This window comes from Festucalex cinctus, chromosome 2, assembly GCF_051991245.1.
Source record: "Festucalex cinctus isolate MCC-2025b chromosome 2, RoL_Fcin_1.0, whole genome shotgun sequence".
Classification (NCBI taxonomy): domain Eukaryota; kingdom Metazoa; phylum Chordata; class Actinopteri; order Syngnathiformes; family Syngnathidae; genus Festucalex; species Festucalex cinctus.
Window position 1 is genome coordinate 29,162,149 of NC_135412.1, and position 12,979 is coordinate 29,175,127.

At 40.6% G+C, this 12,979-nt stretch overlaps 1 protein-coding gene across 1 annotated transcript; it reads right to left on the reverse strand.

Annotated features, from left to right (window-relative positions):
- Nucleotides 1-9,909: 9,909 nt before the first annotated feature.
- On the reverse strand, nt 9,910-12,321 carry nhlh2 (nescient helix loop helix 2). The gene is made up of 2 exons (XM_077515390.1): nt 11,881-12,321; nt 9,910-11,262 (listed from the first exon to the last, which is right to left on the reverse strand). The coding sequence occupies exon 2, from the start codon at nt 11,225-11,227 to the stop codon at nt 10,853-10,855; it is 375 nt and encodes a 124-aa protein (XP_077371516.1). The 5' UTR covers nt 11,228-11,262; nt 11,881-12,321; the 3' UTR covers nt 9,910-10,852.
- Nucleotides 12,322-12,979: the final 658 nt, after the last annotated feature.

The window sequence follows — 12,979 nt, forward strand, 5'->3', positions numbered from 1 at the left end:
ATCATTCCCAACCGAATGTATGTCAAAAAACATACTGTATAGGATGACTGGTTTTGTCAAGAATGAGACAACGTCGTCTCCCTTTAGTGTAAGATTAGTGCGCCATCATGTGGTTTAGTTCGACTATTACAACATTGGGGATTATTATACAGTATGTTGCAATTTCTGTCGTTGCACTGCCATGTACGATTACATGTTTTCAAGGAACCCTTCCCGTTTGTGCTCAGAAAGTTTCACTGGGTTTATATGTGTAATCAAAAATTGGCAGCTTTTCCTTCATGACCTTTCTTTCCACTGAGTTGTTTTTTATTCTTGCATCCCCATGCTTACATCTTTCTTTTGCTAAAAATTCATTTTTTTCTTCATTGCTACCTACCCTCCATGACTTTCTGACCTCCTTCCTTTCCTACGTTCTTCTTCTTGCCTTCTTTCCTTCAGACCTGCTTGCAACCTTACATACTTCCTTACTTAATTTAAAACATACTTTCTGCCTTCTTAATTTATTCAACCCTTCCTTATTCATGCGTCCTTACTTCCTTGCTTCTATCACTACTTATTTTCTGCCTTCATTCATTTTCTCCTTCCTTCAAACTCAGTCATAATTTTTCTTCTTTCCTTCCTGATCTTCGTCCTTCTCTCCGACCTTACTTTCTTCCTTCCTTCGGTGTCTGACCAATACTATTTTAAAATATATATTTTTAATAGGGCTCTTTGTCATTATTCACAGTAGCTATATACATGTTAAATTAAAAAAAATCTATACGTACTGTTGCCCATTTGTTGTAAATAGGTGCAATTAATTCCAATGTGTGTGTGTTGATCAGAAGCACGTGCTGCCACTTTTCGTGTTTATTCAAAGTGGGAAACGCGTGCAGATGGGCCAAGCCCCTCAACCCCCACCACACTCCCAGATGAATTGAATTTGGTGTCCACAAGATGGATGGATCCCTCCCCAAAGACACGCAGTTTATGAGTTTGGGCTTTTTGGTAAATAGGAAGAGAAAATGAAAGCTTGTAAAAATGAAGATAAAGTGGCAAGAGATGGCTTTATAAGACCACATGCACATGATGAAGGTGCTTGTTCATGGCTAATAGTTGCAGTTTAAGTGTTATCTTTAATAAATTATTATCAGCTTTGCAATGGTATGATTGAAGAAATGGTTCGGATTCTGTTGATAATGGATTACGAGCACCACTTTGTGAACAAAACACAACAGGTATTAATACAATTACTCTTTACAGTACAGCAGTTTCACAAAATCGGCCAGATCATGACCAGGACTGGACCATTCAGCTTTTTATGGAATATTATCTAAATGCAATATTGCTGCATGATCTTTTCTTGATACTCAAGTGAAATCTGAGCATTTTTCGATAGTTGCAGTAGAAGCAACAACAGTGGAGAGACACAATTTTACAGATAATATTCTTTAAGAAAAATGACTAATACTACAGCACCATAGGCCTACTGAGTCACAGTACAGTTGAAGAAATACTATTCTTCTTTGTTAGTGTCTGCTTGGCTGTAGAATTACACTGCCTCCTGGTGGCCATGGTGGGCAAACCAAAAAGAGCAGCACAATAAATTGGTTAGCAGCATTACAGTTATTTTATTTATTTATTTTTTCAGTTTGGTACATTGCTTGCTTACACCAGAATTGAAATTTCAAAAGTACTTGTTCAATCTTCGCATCATTGTGTCACCTGTACACAACAAAAAAGTTTCATAAAAATCAGTTTCTCATTTATTTGAACAAGTTGCAAATGCTTTGGCACATCCATGCAAATGAATATACTATATTATCAATGGCTTTTTTCACAACATTTAGCATTTGCTCATAAGTCTTTACATGCAAAAAATGGTTGAGCAATTTGCTATAACATTCCAATGATTAAAGTATATTATACATTTCCATTGGACTTTTTTTCCCCCTCGGTGAATCTGGACTTCTTCTAACAAATGGAAATGTGTGAAACATTAGAAACCAATGATTAACCAGTTTTCTGAAATAGCTCATAGCAATAGACAATGTTCTTTGTAATGTGTATGAGAATTTGTGGCACAAAAAACAGCAACATCAAGTGTAGGAGAGTGGATACGAATTTATACATCGTTGAATGTACAGTTTTCCCTAATAGGACTCTATGCTATGTTCACATTTCTGTTTGTTTTCTTCCTATCCTTTGTGCTATGCAGTGTGTTGTTTCCTATCTATATTGCAATGAGATTGTTCAGTACAAACAGTAAAAGCATTGTGAATCTTGTCCACAATTCACATATGCACTGAGGCGTAACTTACGATTTCGAATAATGGTCATCATAACTTCAGCCACAGTTTACATCAGAACACCACATTATATTGATAACATGACTAAGCAATTTAATTTGACTGTCTTGTCCATATACAATGACACAAGTATTTATCATACTGTCATTCCGATTTGTCCAATGACACTGTAGGCTACTATATGGTGAGGTGAGCTAAGGACTTTGGGCAAGAAACTGGCTTTTGCAAGTAATCCACATGATGTTTTGCTATTTGTGCAATTTTTATTTTATTTTTTATTTTTTTTAGAAATGCACTTGCTGTTTTGCAAATTTTGAGGATGATTGGAGAAAAAGTGCAAATCGTGCTCAATTCTTTACATATTATATGCATGTAATTATTTTTATGACAATTGTTTTAAAAGTAGAATAGAATAGTAGAATAGAATAGAATAGAATTCTCTTTTTCCTTAGTGAAAAACTTGTTGGTGTTGGAGATATAAAAAAATAAAAAAATAATAATAAAAAAAGAAAACACAAACATTAATTATGGAACACATTAATGGCATTTCCATTCATGTCAATGGGTAAAATTGATTTGAGATACCACAAATGTGCCTACCTATATAAAGTGTATATGCAGAGTTTTCAAACATGACTCATCCCAATCAAGAGCTTTTAATTGGCTAGGTGGGGAGGAGTAATTGTTTTAGTATGTTTGTTTTTGGCACGCTGGTCCCTATATGTAGATAACTGACATAATTATTGATTATTCTGGACCTAGATGGTCGAAAAAGTGGTGCAACGGGGTGCTGAATAAAGTCACCCTACAACAATTGGATTTCAAAGCTCTTAAGCAAATGGAAATGTCATGATTGTAAGAGTCCAGATTGGGCTATGTGGTTCCGAGGCCTCTAATGTATGCACACACACCTTATGACAAGCCCCGGTACAGATGGTCCGAGCGTGAGTCTGAATGAGAAGGGAACCATCCGCGGCTGCTGACGCATTGTGTGTGTGTATATGTTGGGAGGGGTCTTCAATACAGCACTTAATGAGAACAGACTGGCCCTTTCTCAACCCCCCCTTCCCGGCCCTCACCCCGACACCCCTCCTACCCCCCAGCCACCCAACACACACACACACACACCCACTCTGGCTGTCTGATTCTCCATTTCTCCTCTTTGCCCATTCCCATCTGTTTGGAGACAAAGGGCCACGAGCCAGATCGGGCCTCGGGACCCGGCTGGTGAAGTAGGCCCGGATAATACGGCCCATCCCGTGGGCTGCATTTCAACACATGGACAAGGCTTTGTACTTTCTGTACCTATGCTGCTCAAGCCCTTTTCATGGGGGAAGTGGAGGGGGGGTCCTTCAAAACACACCTCCATCAGGTGTTTGCGTGTGCGCTTTGAACGTGAACGCACATCCGTGGGGTGCGGAGTACAAAAGCCAGTGAGGAAAAATGACAGCTCTCCAATGTTGTGAACATATGGCTGTTTGTTGTCACACTGTCCCTGTCCAATTTGCACAAAGCGTGCCACTTCTCTGAATTAAACGGGTGTGAGTGGAACGCCACGTGCATGCTGGCAAGGAGCGAACCCGAGCACGCCCAAGTGATGAAGAGGATGATGATGATGATGGTGGCGGCTCTACCGTCGATTGCAGTCTGCACACTTCCTGACATATGGTCGCTCCTCATCCTACCATTACATAAGCCTGCTGTGCTGTGTGTGAGTGTGTGTGTGAAATGTGACTCGCGTCATCTCTTTCTCTCTCTCTCTCTCTCTCTCTCTCTCTCTCTCTCTCTCTCTCTCTCTCTCTAACTCTCTCTCTCTCTCAACACAAATACACACAGCAACAGCAGCTACACTGTCAGCCAGGCTGTTCAGCGCCCTCAGCAGTTTGGGGGATGGAGGGAAAGGGGTGGGGGTGTTCAGGGAGTGAGTGGTGGTGGGTATGGGGGTAAGGAACAAATTGAAGGAAGCTGATGCTAGCACAGCTTTAGAGATGAGGGAGGGAAAAAAAAAACAAATGGCCTTGTGGCGCCTTAATGGAAGTGTACAGATGGACACCGCCTTTCAGTGGACTCAAGCACAAGTCCAAGCGATGCCACAAGTTCACAGCTTGTTTTAGGTTTGGATAGAAGACCACAATCTGTCAATGTTTTATTTCTTTTTATTTCAATTAAGCTATTCTATGAGTCAAGTTTGAGTCATATTACAGTGCCGAACTAAGGGAGGTGGAACTAAATCCATTCCAGAACACCTCTGGTGCAATTGGTGGCAATGAATTCAAATTAAGTCACTTTACAACAAGCAACGGGTTCGCAAATAGTCAACAATTCTTTAAAAATGAGGTTTGAAGGTAATTGCAAGGTAAACATAAATCAAACCGAACTACACAGACGCGCAAACGAATAGCACCAATGCTGCCATAAAAGCATTTAAAGGGATACTTTTCTAATTGAGCCATTTTCAAGTTAATATTTTGTCCAGAATGAATTTGAACTTAATTATTTTTCATGAACAATTAATGGGCTCTTTGCACAAATCCACTACTTCCTGAACTCAACACCACTCCTTCATTTCCTGTCTTTCATGAGTGGACAAGCTGATTAATCCAGGTGTGCCTGATCTCAGTAAGTACAACGACATTGGCCAGACACACCTGGATTAATCAGTTTGTCCACTCATGAAAGACAGGAAACAAAGGTGTGGTATTCAGTTCAGGAAGTAGTCGAGCTGTGCAAAGAGCCCATACCTTTAAAAACAAAATTTTTCCACTTGCTGTCGACTGAAGATGACATCAACTGTGCTGAGGAAGTAAGTAACGACCTATAAAGCTTACTGACCAAACCCAGAAAGCAGGTGAGCCATGAATCGGTCGTTACCTACTTCGTCAGCACAGGTGATGTCATCTTCAGTCGACAGCAAGTGGAAAAATAGTTTTTATTATAAAGGTATTAATTGTATACAAAAATAATGTAGTTATCAAATTCATTCTAGACAAAATATTTTTTTTTATTGCTGAAAATGGCTCAATGAGATAAGTATCCCTTTAATTAAAAAGCAACATACTGACCACAAACATATAAGGCAATGCAACGATTCAGTCATACGGTATATTATTTATTATCTGTGAAAAACGGCTTTATTACTTATGAAACTCTTCTCTGTATGTATCTGTATGTCTGTGTTATATCAACCAAGTTGCATATGTCAGAATAAAGTTGCACCGGAACAGAATAATGACAATTCCAATCATTTCGATGGGGAAGGATGACTTAAGATGCAAGCGCTTTGAGTTACAAGCATGGTCACAGAAGTAATTCATTGTCTACAGTATCGTACAAAAAAAAAAGCTGTTGTGCAAAATGTAACATCTGCTCCCTATTCACACCTGAGACAATTGTAACATGAGTCACATGACATTGGGGAGGGAAAAGGACTAACTGTGCTCAATTTGGACATTTTCACTTTTCACGTACTGTACTTACTTTTGTTGCAGAGGATTTAGCTGTAATGTCTGTGTTTGGAGCGATTTTGAGGGAACAATCAATTTACACTGTTTATATATTGTACATTGACTACTTTTTATTGTGTCAAAGTGTCGTGGACTCAATTTGGTGAGCTACTGTAAGTCAAGACACCATTAACTGTAAAACAAATATTTTAAGTAACATTAAAGGGACTTGTACAATCTCTATGACAATGATGGTTATTCCACCCCATTTTCTATTATTGTGCAATTACCGAGACAAACATTCACTCTAATCACGCCACTGCAACACATTATTCTTCATTACTGTATTTATTTATTGTTTCACAACAGTGACATTCTAAAGTGAACTATCATCTTTCCCTAAAGGAAAAATCAAGGACAGAAAGGCATTTGTGTACTTTCATCTGGAAAATCATCCCACTTATGAAGCATCCAATCAGATCGCTCTGATACCATTCTGAAAGCCACAAGTTGGTAAATTTCAATTGCATGTATTTGATGATTAGAATTTAAACAGGGTTCAATTAGTGGTAGTTCCTGCGAGCTTCTTATCTGATCCTTGGGAGCTACCTGGCACTTGCAGACACCATTTTGGACGGTTACCACTGGTATAGACCTGTTCGCCATGACGTCACGCAAACTTCCGGGTTGGCTTGTTTACACAAAAAGACAGAAACTTTTGTGGAACATGGGAATGGCTTGCATGACTTTGGCCTTCTTCTCTACTGCCAAAAATTGAATGTGTGACATGTCAGTTGAAAACAAAATGTTGACGTAAATTGCTTCTAAAGAACATGAAACAGGATTTCCATTTCAACAAGTAGTTGAAAATATCAAAAATAGACCTCCAGACCAATTAAGGAAGTGGTTAACCAATGTCTAATTAATTGACTTTCTGTTGTTTGCATTAATAACACAGATGCAGGATTTCTCTTTGCTCGAGGTGGGGGACATGACCAATATAGAGGGGAACTGAGAAAGGAATTTAGAAATATATGTTAGAAAATGAAATTAAATGCTGGAGGGGCTAAACTGGGGCGACACAGATTTACGCCTAGTGTTAAGGCGGCACGACTTTTGGGCAAGATTCTGTTGTGGCAAGTCATGGGAGGTTCCTGCACTGTTCACGACTAGTTGACGCATAGTTCACGACGAATTTGCGACGAGTTCACAACGAGTTTACGACAAGTTCACGAATGTGTGACCATTCATGTCCACATTGACACGAACTGGTATGACGACTTCACGCATAGTTTGCGCATAGTTTGCTCATAGTTTACGCACTTCCCGCATTTGCATGACGAGTTCGCACAATTCGGACGGTGTCGTGAAGACTTGGGCACGCAATTTAAAAAGGGGGCCTCCCCAACCCAGTTGCGTACCTGTCGACTGTTGGGTTCCGAGGTGGCCGGGCCGTGCTGGCACCGGCGGGGGGTCCCTGGGCCGGGACCAAGGTTGAGTGTGCGTGGGGAAAGGGGGGAGCGCAAACCGGTCCGGCCACCTCTCTGGTAATGATCCTTCCGCAGGTTCACCTACGGAAACATTGTTAGGACTTTTACTTCCTCTAGTATAGTCAAGTTTGATCGTCTTCTCGGCGCGCCGCCGGCGTCGGGGGGGGGGCCAATCCGAGGGGCGCACTGCCACGCACTGCTACGCACTGGCGCTCATCCTTCCCTCATCATCCCGACGAGTTCACGAACAGTTTGCGCATAGTTGACGACCCGGTTGCAAAATTTTGTCGTGACAAAAATTTTTAACATTTGAAAATTTTTGCCCCGACATGGCACACAGTCACGACGGGTTTACGCACACTTCATGCCACTTTACGACTAGTTTGTGCACTGGCACGACTCCAGTCGTGCCAATTCGTGCCACAAAATTGTGCTAGTGTCAAGGCGGCTTTAGCCATCAGGCAGTTTTCTAGCCAAATGCTAGCATAATGCTAACTAGCTATCTTAGCTATAGCTTATCTTAGCTATAGCTAGTAGCTAGCATTATGTTTGGCCAATTGAAACACCACCAATGTAAGAGAAAGTCTTCCACAAACATGATGAAGGTTTGCCATCTGTCTCTTTAGAAGTGACTGCTACGTCGATTGTCACTGTGCAACTATTTACAGCATCCACTAAATTTATCTTCCTCGAGTCTCCAACGAGTTTGCTAGATTAACTTTGTTTTCTTTTAAAGGAAATGGAAAAAAATGAAACCTTTCTGAGCATACGTCACAAGTCAAAATGACAGTCAACTCGGTGAAAGGAAGCTCTCTGCTCATTAAAAAGCATTGGAATTTGGATTGCTATAATGATTTGATTTGAGACGATTATTTAAATTTGATCTCAAAATGTGATGAAATGTCATTTAACCATAACAATCTACCTGGTTTGTATGCTATTCACAGGTAAAAACAATAAAATATGCCATTTGTTTTTAACCATATAAAGCATTTGCATTGTGTTTCAAATGTCAGAAATTCCGGATATTCGGAATTGTCAATGTCTGGCGGTAAACCCCCAAACACAAGTCATTCAAGTTAGTGGTTAGCAATCAGAAAAAATGGATGGATGGACGGATAGATAGATAGATATATAGATAGATAGATAGATAGATAGATAGATAGATAGATAGACAGATAGATAGATAGATGGGCCTCTATCACAAATGAATATCAACATTTGTGTATTTTTGCTCAAACCATTTGGCCATATTATACATCTCGGTGGTGAGCTGGCACATAAATTTCCATGTCTCCCATCCCATCCCTCCCTCCCGGCTTTCCCACGGGAGGTGCCAGACGGCCAGTAATTTGGTTGTCTTGGCTCGTCTGGAGTAACACCTGCCCCCTCTCTGGGGAGGGAGCGAGCCTTTCAGCCAGGAGCGCACACGAAGGAGCCTACTACTACTGCCTTTAGCTGCTGACCACTGGCGCTGTGTGCGTGTGCGTGTATTTGCGTGTGCATGTGCGCGCGTGCGTGTGTATAGGCCTACAGCACGCTCACCACGTGCACATTTTGCTTTCCACGCGTCCACATGCAAGAGAGTGAAGCAGAACTCATCCTCTGTACTAAAATGTGAGACAAAATGTGGTATGACTACAATGAGTAGTATACAGCCTCCCTCTAGTGGTCCATAAAAGAATCACGTTTAAACTGTGCGTAATGTTACAGTCGCTTGAACATCCATCCATCCATCCATTTTCTTGACCCCTTATTCCTCACAAGGGTCGCGGGGGGTGCTGGCGCCTATCTCAGCTGGCTCTGGGTAGTGGGCGGGGGACACCCTGGACTGGTTGCCAACCAATCGCAGGGCACACAGAGACAAACAACCATCCACACTCACAAGCACACCTCGGGACAATTCGGAGCGCCCAATTAACCTGCCATGCATGTCTTTGGAATGTGGGAGGAGACCGGAGTACCCGGAGAAGACCCACGCGGCACGGGGAGAACATGCAAACTCCACCCAGGAAGGTCCGAGCCTGGACTCGAACCGGAGACTTCAGAACTGGGAAGCGCACGTGCTAACCACTCGACTACCGTGCCGCCCCGCTTGAACATTTTTTATTTTTTATTTTGTATTTTTATTTTTTATTCAAATCCAGTACTTGTTGAGTTGAGTTATATTGAACTTTTAAGTCAATTATTTATTTAGGTACAATTTTTATGTGCTGTATTTCATCATTATTTAATTTTTTAATTTGACTATATACAAGTTTAATGTTCAAACATAATGCTAGAGTGGCTTACGATAATGTTAAATATACCTTTTATGACAATATTAAACATACTCAGACCTGTTTACACATTCTCATATTTTGAGAAGTATGGCTATTATAATCAGAAGAAGATAAAAATACAAACATTTCTTTTCAAATATCTCCGTTTTTAATTGAAAATAACACCGGAAAATATGAAAAGTTTGTCTTTTAGAAACCAGCAGTCACACAATATCTCTACTACAAAAGATGTGCATATAAGCAACAAGTAGTCTACACAACCCTGAAGAGACAAAAAAAAATCTTTGGATAGAGGATATGTTTTTTTTCTCTTCACTATAGAAAAAGCACATCATCAATTTCAAAATACAAAGCAGAGACAATTAAACAAATACCCCACCCCATCCCACCTCAATAACATCAAAGTATTGAACAATAAATTCAGACTACTTCTTGTAAATTATTTGTTGTTGTTTTTTTTGGTCACAGCAAAATAAGAGGTTGAATCTTTTCAATCCCTCGGTGGTGGAAGCCGTTTGCCATAATCGTTTTTGAAATGAGAGTTAGGATCGGTCCATTTCCAACCTCTTAACTATAGGGAAATAAATATTTTAGAGCCATGTGCTCCATCTTGAAGTGCTTATCGTTAATTGATAGACAATAGACATAAAATGATGACAATAATAAAAACATATCAGACTCGCACGAAATAAATAAACAGAAAGTGCAATTTTAGAGGACCACCACTTTCCAAGTTGAACTCACAGTCTAAAATATCGAAGCGAAACCAATACACAAAAACGCTCGAGGTAAACATAAATAAGTGTCTTAAATAGCAACACAATTAAATAAATAACTCCGTAGGCTACACTTAGAAAAATAACAATTTAAGGTCACCGTTGTATACGTCATATAAGTGGCACTTACGCATTTTCTCATTCTTCCCCCGTGGAAAATAAACTGGCGTCTCCAGTTTCCGCTTTGTAACCATCGTTCACTTTTGGCCGCCTATCGCATTTGGGACTTTTATTGTGGGCAGATCAATTCAATTAAAAAGTGGCTTATTCTCAAATTCCCAACTTGCTTTGGGATCCTCGTTACGTGACGTCACAGCGTGGCTCTAATGCCCCCGGGCCTCGTGCTGGGCCCAGCCGCCACGGATCTGAAATAATGAGGCAGCAAATGCATCCGAGCCTGTTGCGTTATATGTGAAGGGGAAAAACATGTTTTCAAATCATTGTTCACCCGCTTAACAGATGAGCAAAGGGGAAGATTTGAAAATAAAAGATACAACACTGTTCAAGAAAATCTCAAAGGCCAAATATGTGGTCTTTTTTTTCCTTATCTTTCTTTCTTTTTTTTCTTTTTTTTTAAACGTCCAGGACGTGGTTGAGATATGAGATGTAGCAGATAGCAAGTCTGAGGATCTCAATTTTGGACAGTTTCTTGTCCGGTGGCAAAGTAGGCAGCAGTTTACGGAGCTCGGCGAAGGCCACGTTGAACGCCTCCACCCGGATCCGCTCCCTGGTGGCGTGGGCCGAGCGATACTTGGCGGTGGCTCGCCGCCGTCGCCGCTTCTCCTCGCGGCTCAGAGGCTGATCCGCCCGGCACTTGTTGGCCCGCTCGTCACCCTCCGCCGGCTCCTCGGACGAGCAGCCCGCCGACTTGAGGCCGCTCAGCAGCGTCTCCGGGTCGGATTGAGTCCACGAGAGGTCCGCCTCGGCCTGGTCCGGACTGAGCATCATCTTTAATGTCCTTCGTTTGCACTGAAGTTCCAACACTAAAAGGAGGTGGAAAAACAACATGATTTAGCATATTTTCTGTTCTTGAAATGTATTAATGTGTGTGTGTGTGTGTGTGTGTGTGTTTTTTGGGGGAGTGGGGGGCATTTGAATGTAGATGAACTTGACTTTTTTTTTTTTTATTACGTAAGTTGACTACATTTTAATAAAGTGCAACTGACATGTTCAAATTGAGTAAATAACCATCATTTTTAAAAAGTGACATTTTTCAATTGGAAATGAAATACTTTTAATGCAGAGGATGACATTTAAACTATAAATTATGGTCTTTAAAAGAGAAAGAGACAGCATTCCAGTTTTTTTAATTGAATAATAGGAAGGCTTTTATTTTTAAATGCCAAACTCTAACATGCAAATCTATGAGCGAATTAACATAATAAGAATCGGCCATCTGTCATAGTGATAACACAACTGTTTGGCTGAATGTGACCAAAATATTGCTGCTTGCTCTTTATATGTACTAATTAATACAAAATAAAGCTTTTATCAATCGAAAATTCAACTTATTGATTTACCAACCGGTATTACATCTTACTGATTTCCCTGGAAACATTTAAAGCAGATTATTCATATTTATGTCCAGATTTGAGACTCACCTTCTTGATACAATTGTCAGTTTTCTCTCCCTCGCTCTCTCTCTCTCAAATATCCTCAAAATATGCTCAACTTGAAGTCATATTCCAGCTTGGTGTTGCACATGCAACTTCAATGCCAACTTTTTCTTTTCCAACTTGCACACATGGGAGTGCTCGCTGGTGAAATATTTGGAGAGGAATTCGAAAAAACAGGTGATGTTGGCCGCCACCTTTTTGGGGTCGTCAGAAGGTTCGCTCCTCCACATGTGATGATGGAGAGACAATAGAAGCGGACCGCGCGGGCTACTCCTCCATCCGCGTGCAGGAAGGTGATGATGATGCTGATGATGGAGATAAAGAGTCTTCCGGAAGGGGAGTCACTTGATGTGCATATTAACGCTTCCTTTCGCTCTCCCGCTATCACGTGTAAGATAAGATCCAAACGACCCCCGTCTAATAAAGTCTCACTTCACGGACGGAGGGGCTGGAATATATTTGAGGAGAGGTATTGTCTAACGCCACCCTCTCTTTCTCTTTCTCTTTCTCTTTCTCTCTCTCTCTCTCTCTCTCTCTCTCTCTCTCTCTCTCTCTCTCTCTCTCTCTCTCTCTCTCTCTCTCTCTCTCTCTCTCTCTCCGCCCCTGGAGCGGTTCCTCCATCCCAACGGAGAGGGGTGGGGGTGTTGGTGGGGGCAAAGATGCGCGTGTGTGATAATAAAGAAAGGGAAAACATGACACATGTTGGTTGCATGATTGTGGTTTTTGTGAATGACAGAAAATAAATACAATAAACTCATGATGGATGCTTTTAATTTTTTCGAATATATTGTTTCCATTATGGGGGGCTGGTTTATTTATTTATTTGTTTGTGCGCAGGTGTACAATGTTTAATATGCATCTGTGTTTTTTTTGATAGATTGGAATTATTCTTGGATGCTCAGATTTTTATATATATATATATATATATATATATAAGGATCCAATCATATAATGAGTCATCAAAAATAGTGCATGATTTATTTGTTCATTCTTTTTTTTTTATTTGATAGCAGTAATTTAAATTTAAGTTTAGCCTGTCAGGGCTTGACGAATTGACAATTCCGAGTAAATATAAATTATAAAT

Bases quoted from the DNA above. Each gene is read 5' to 3' on its own strand.
- nhlh2 (XM_077515390.1), bottom strand. From the start codon at position 11,227: ATGATGCTCAGTCCGGACCAGGCCGAGGCGGACCTCTCGTGGACTCAA.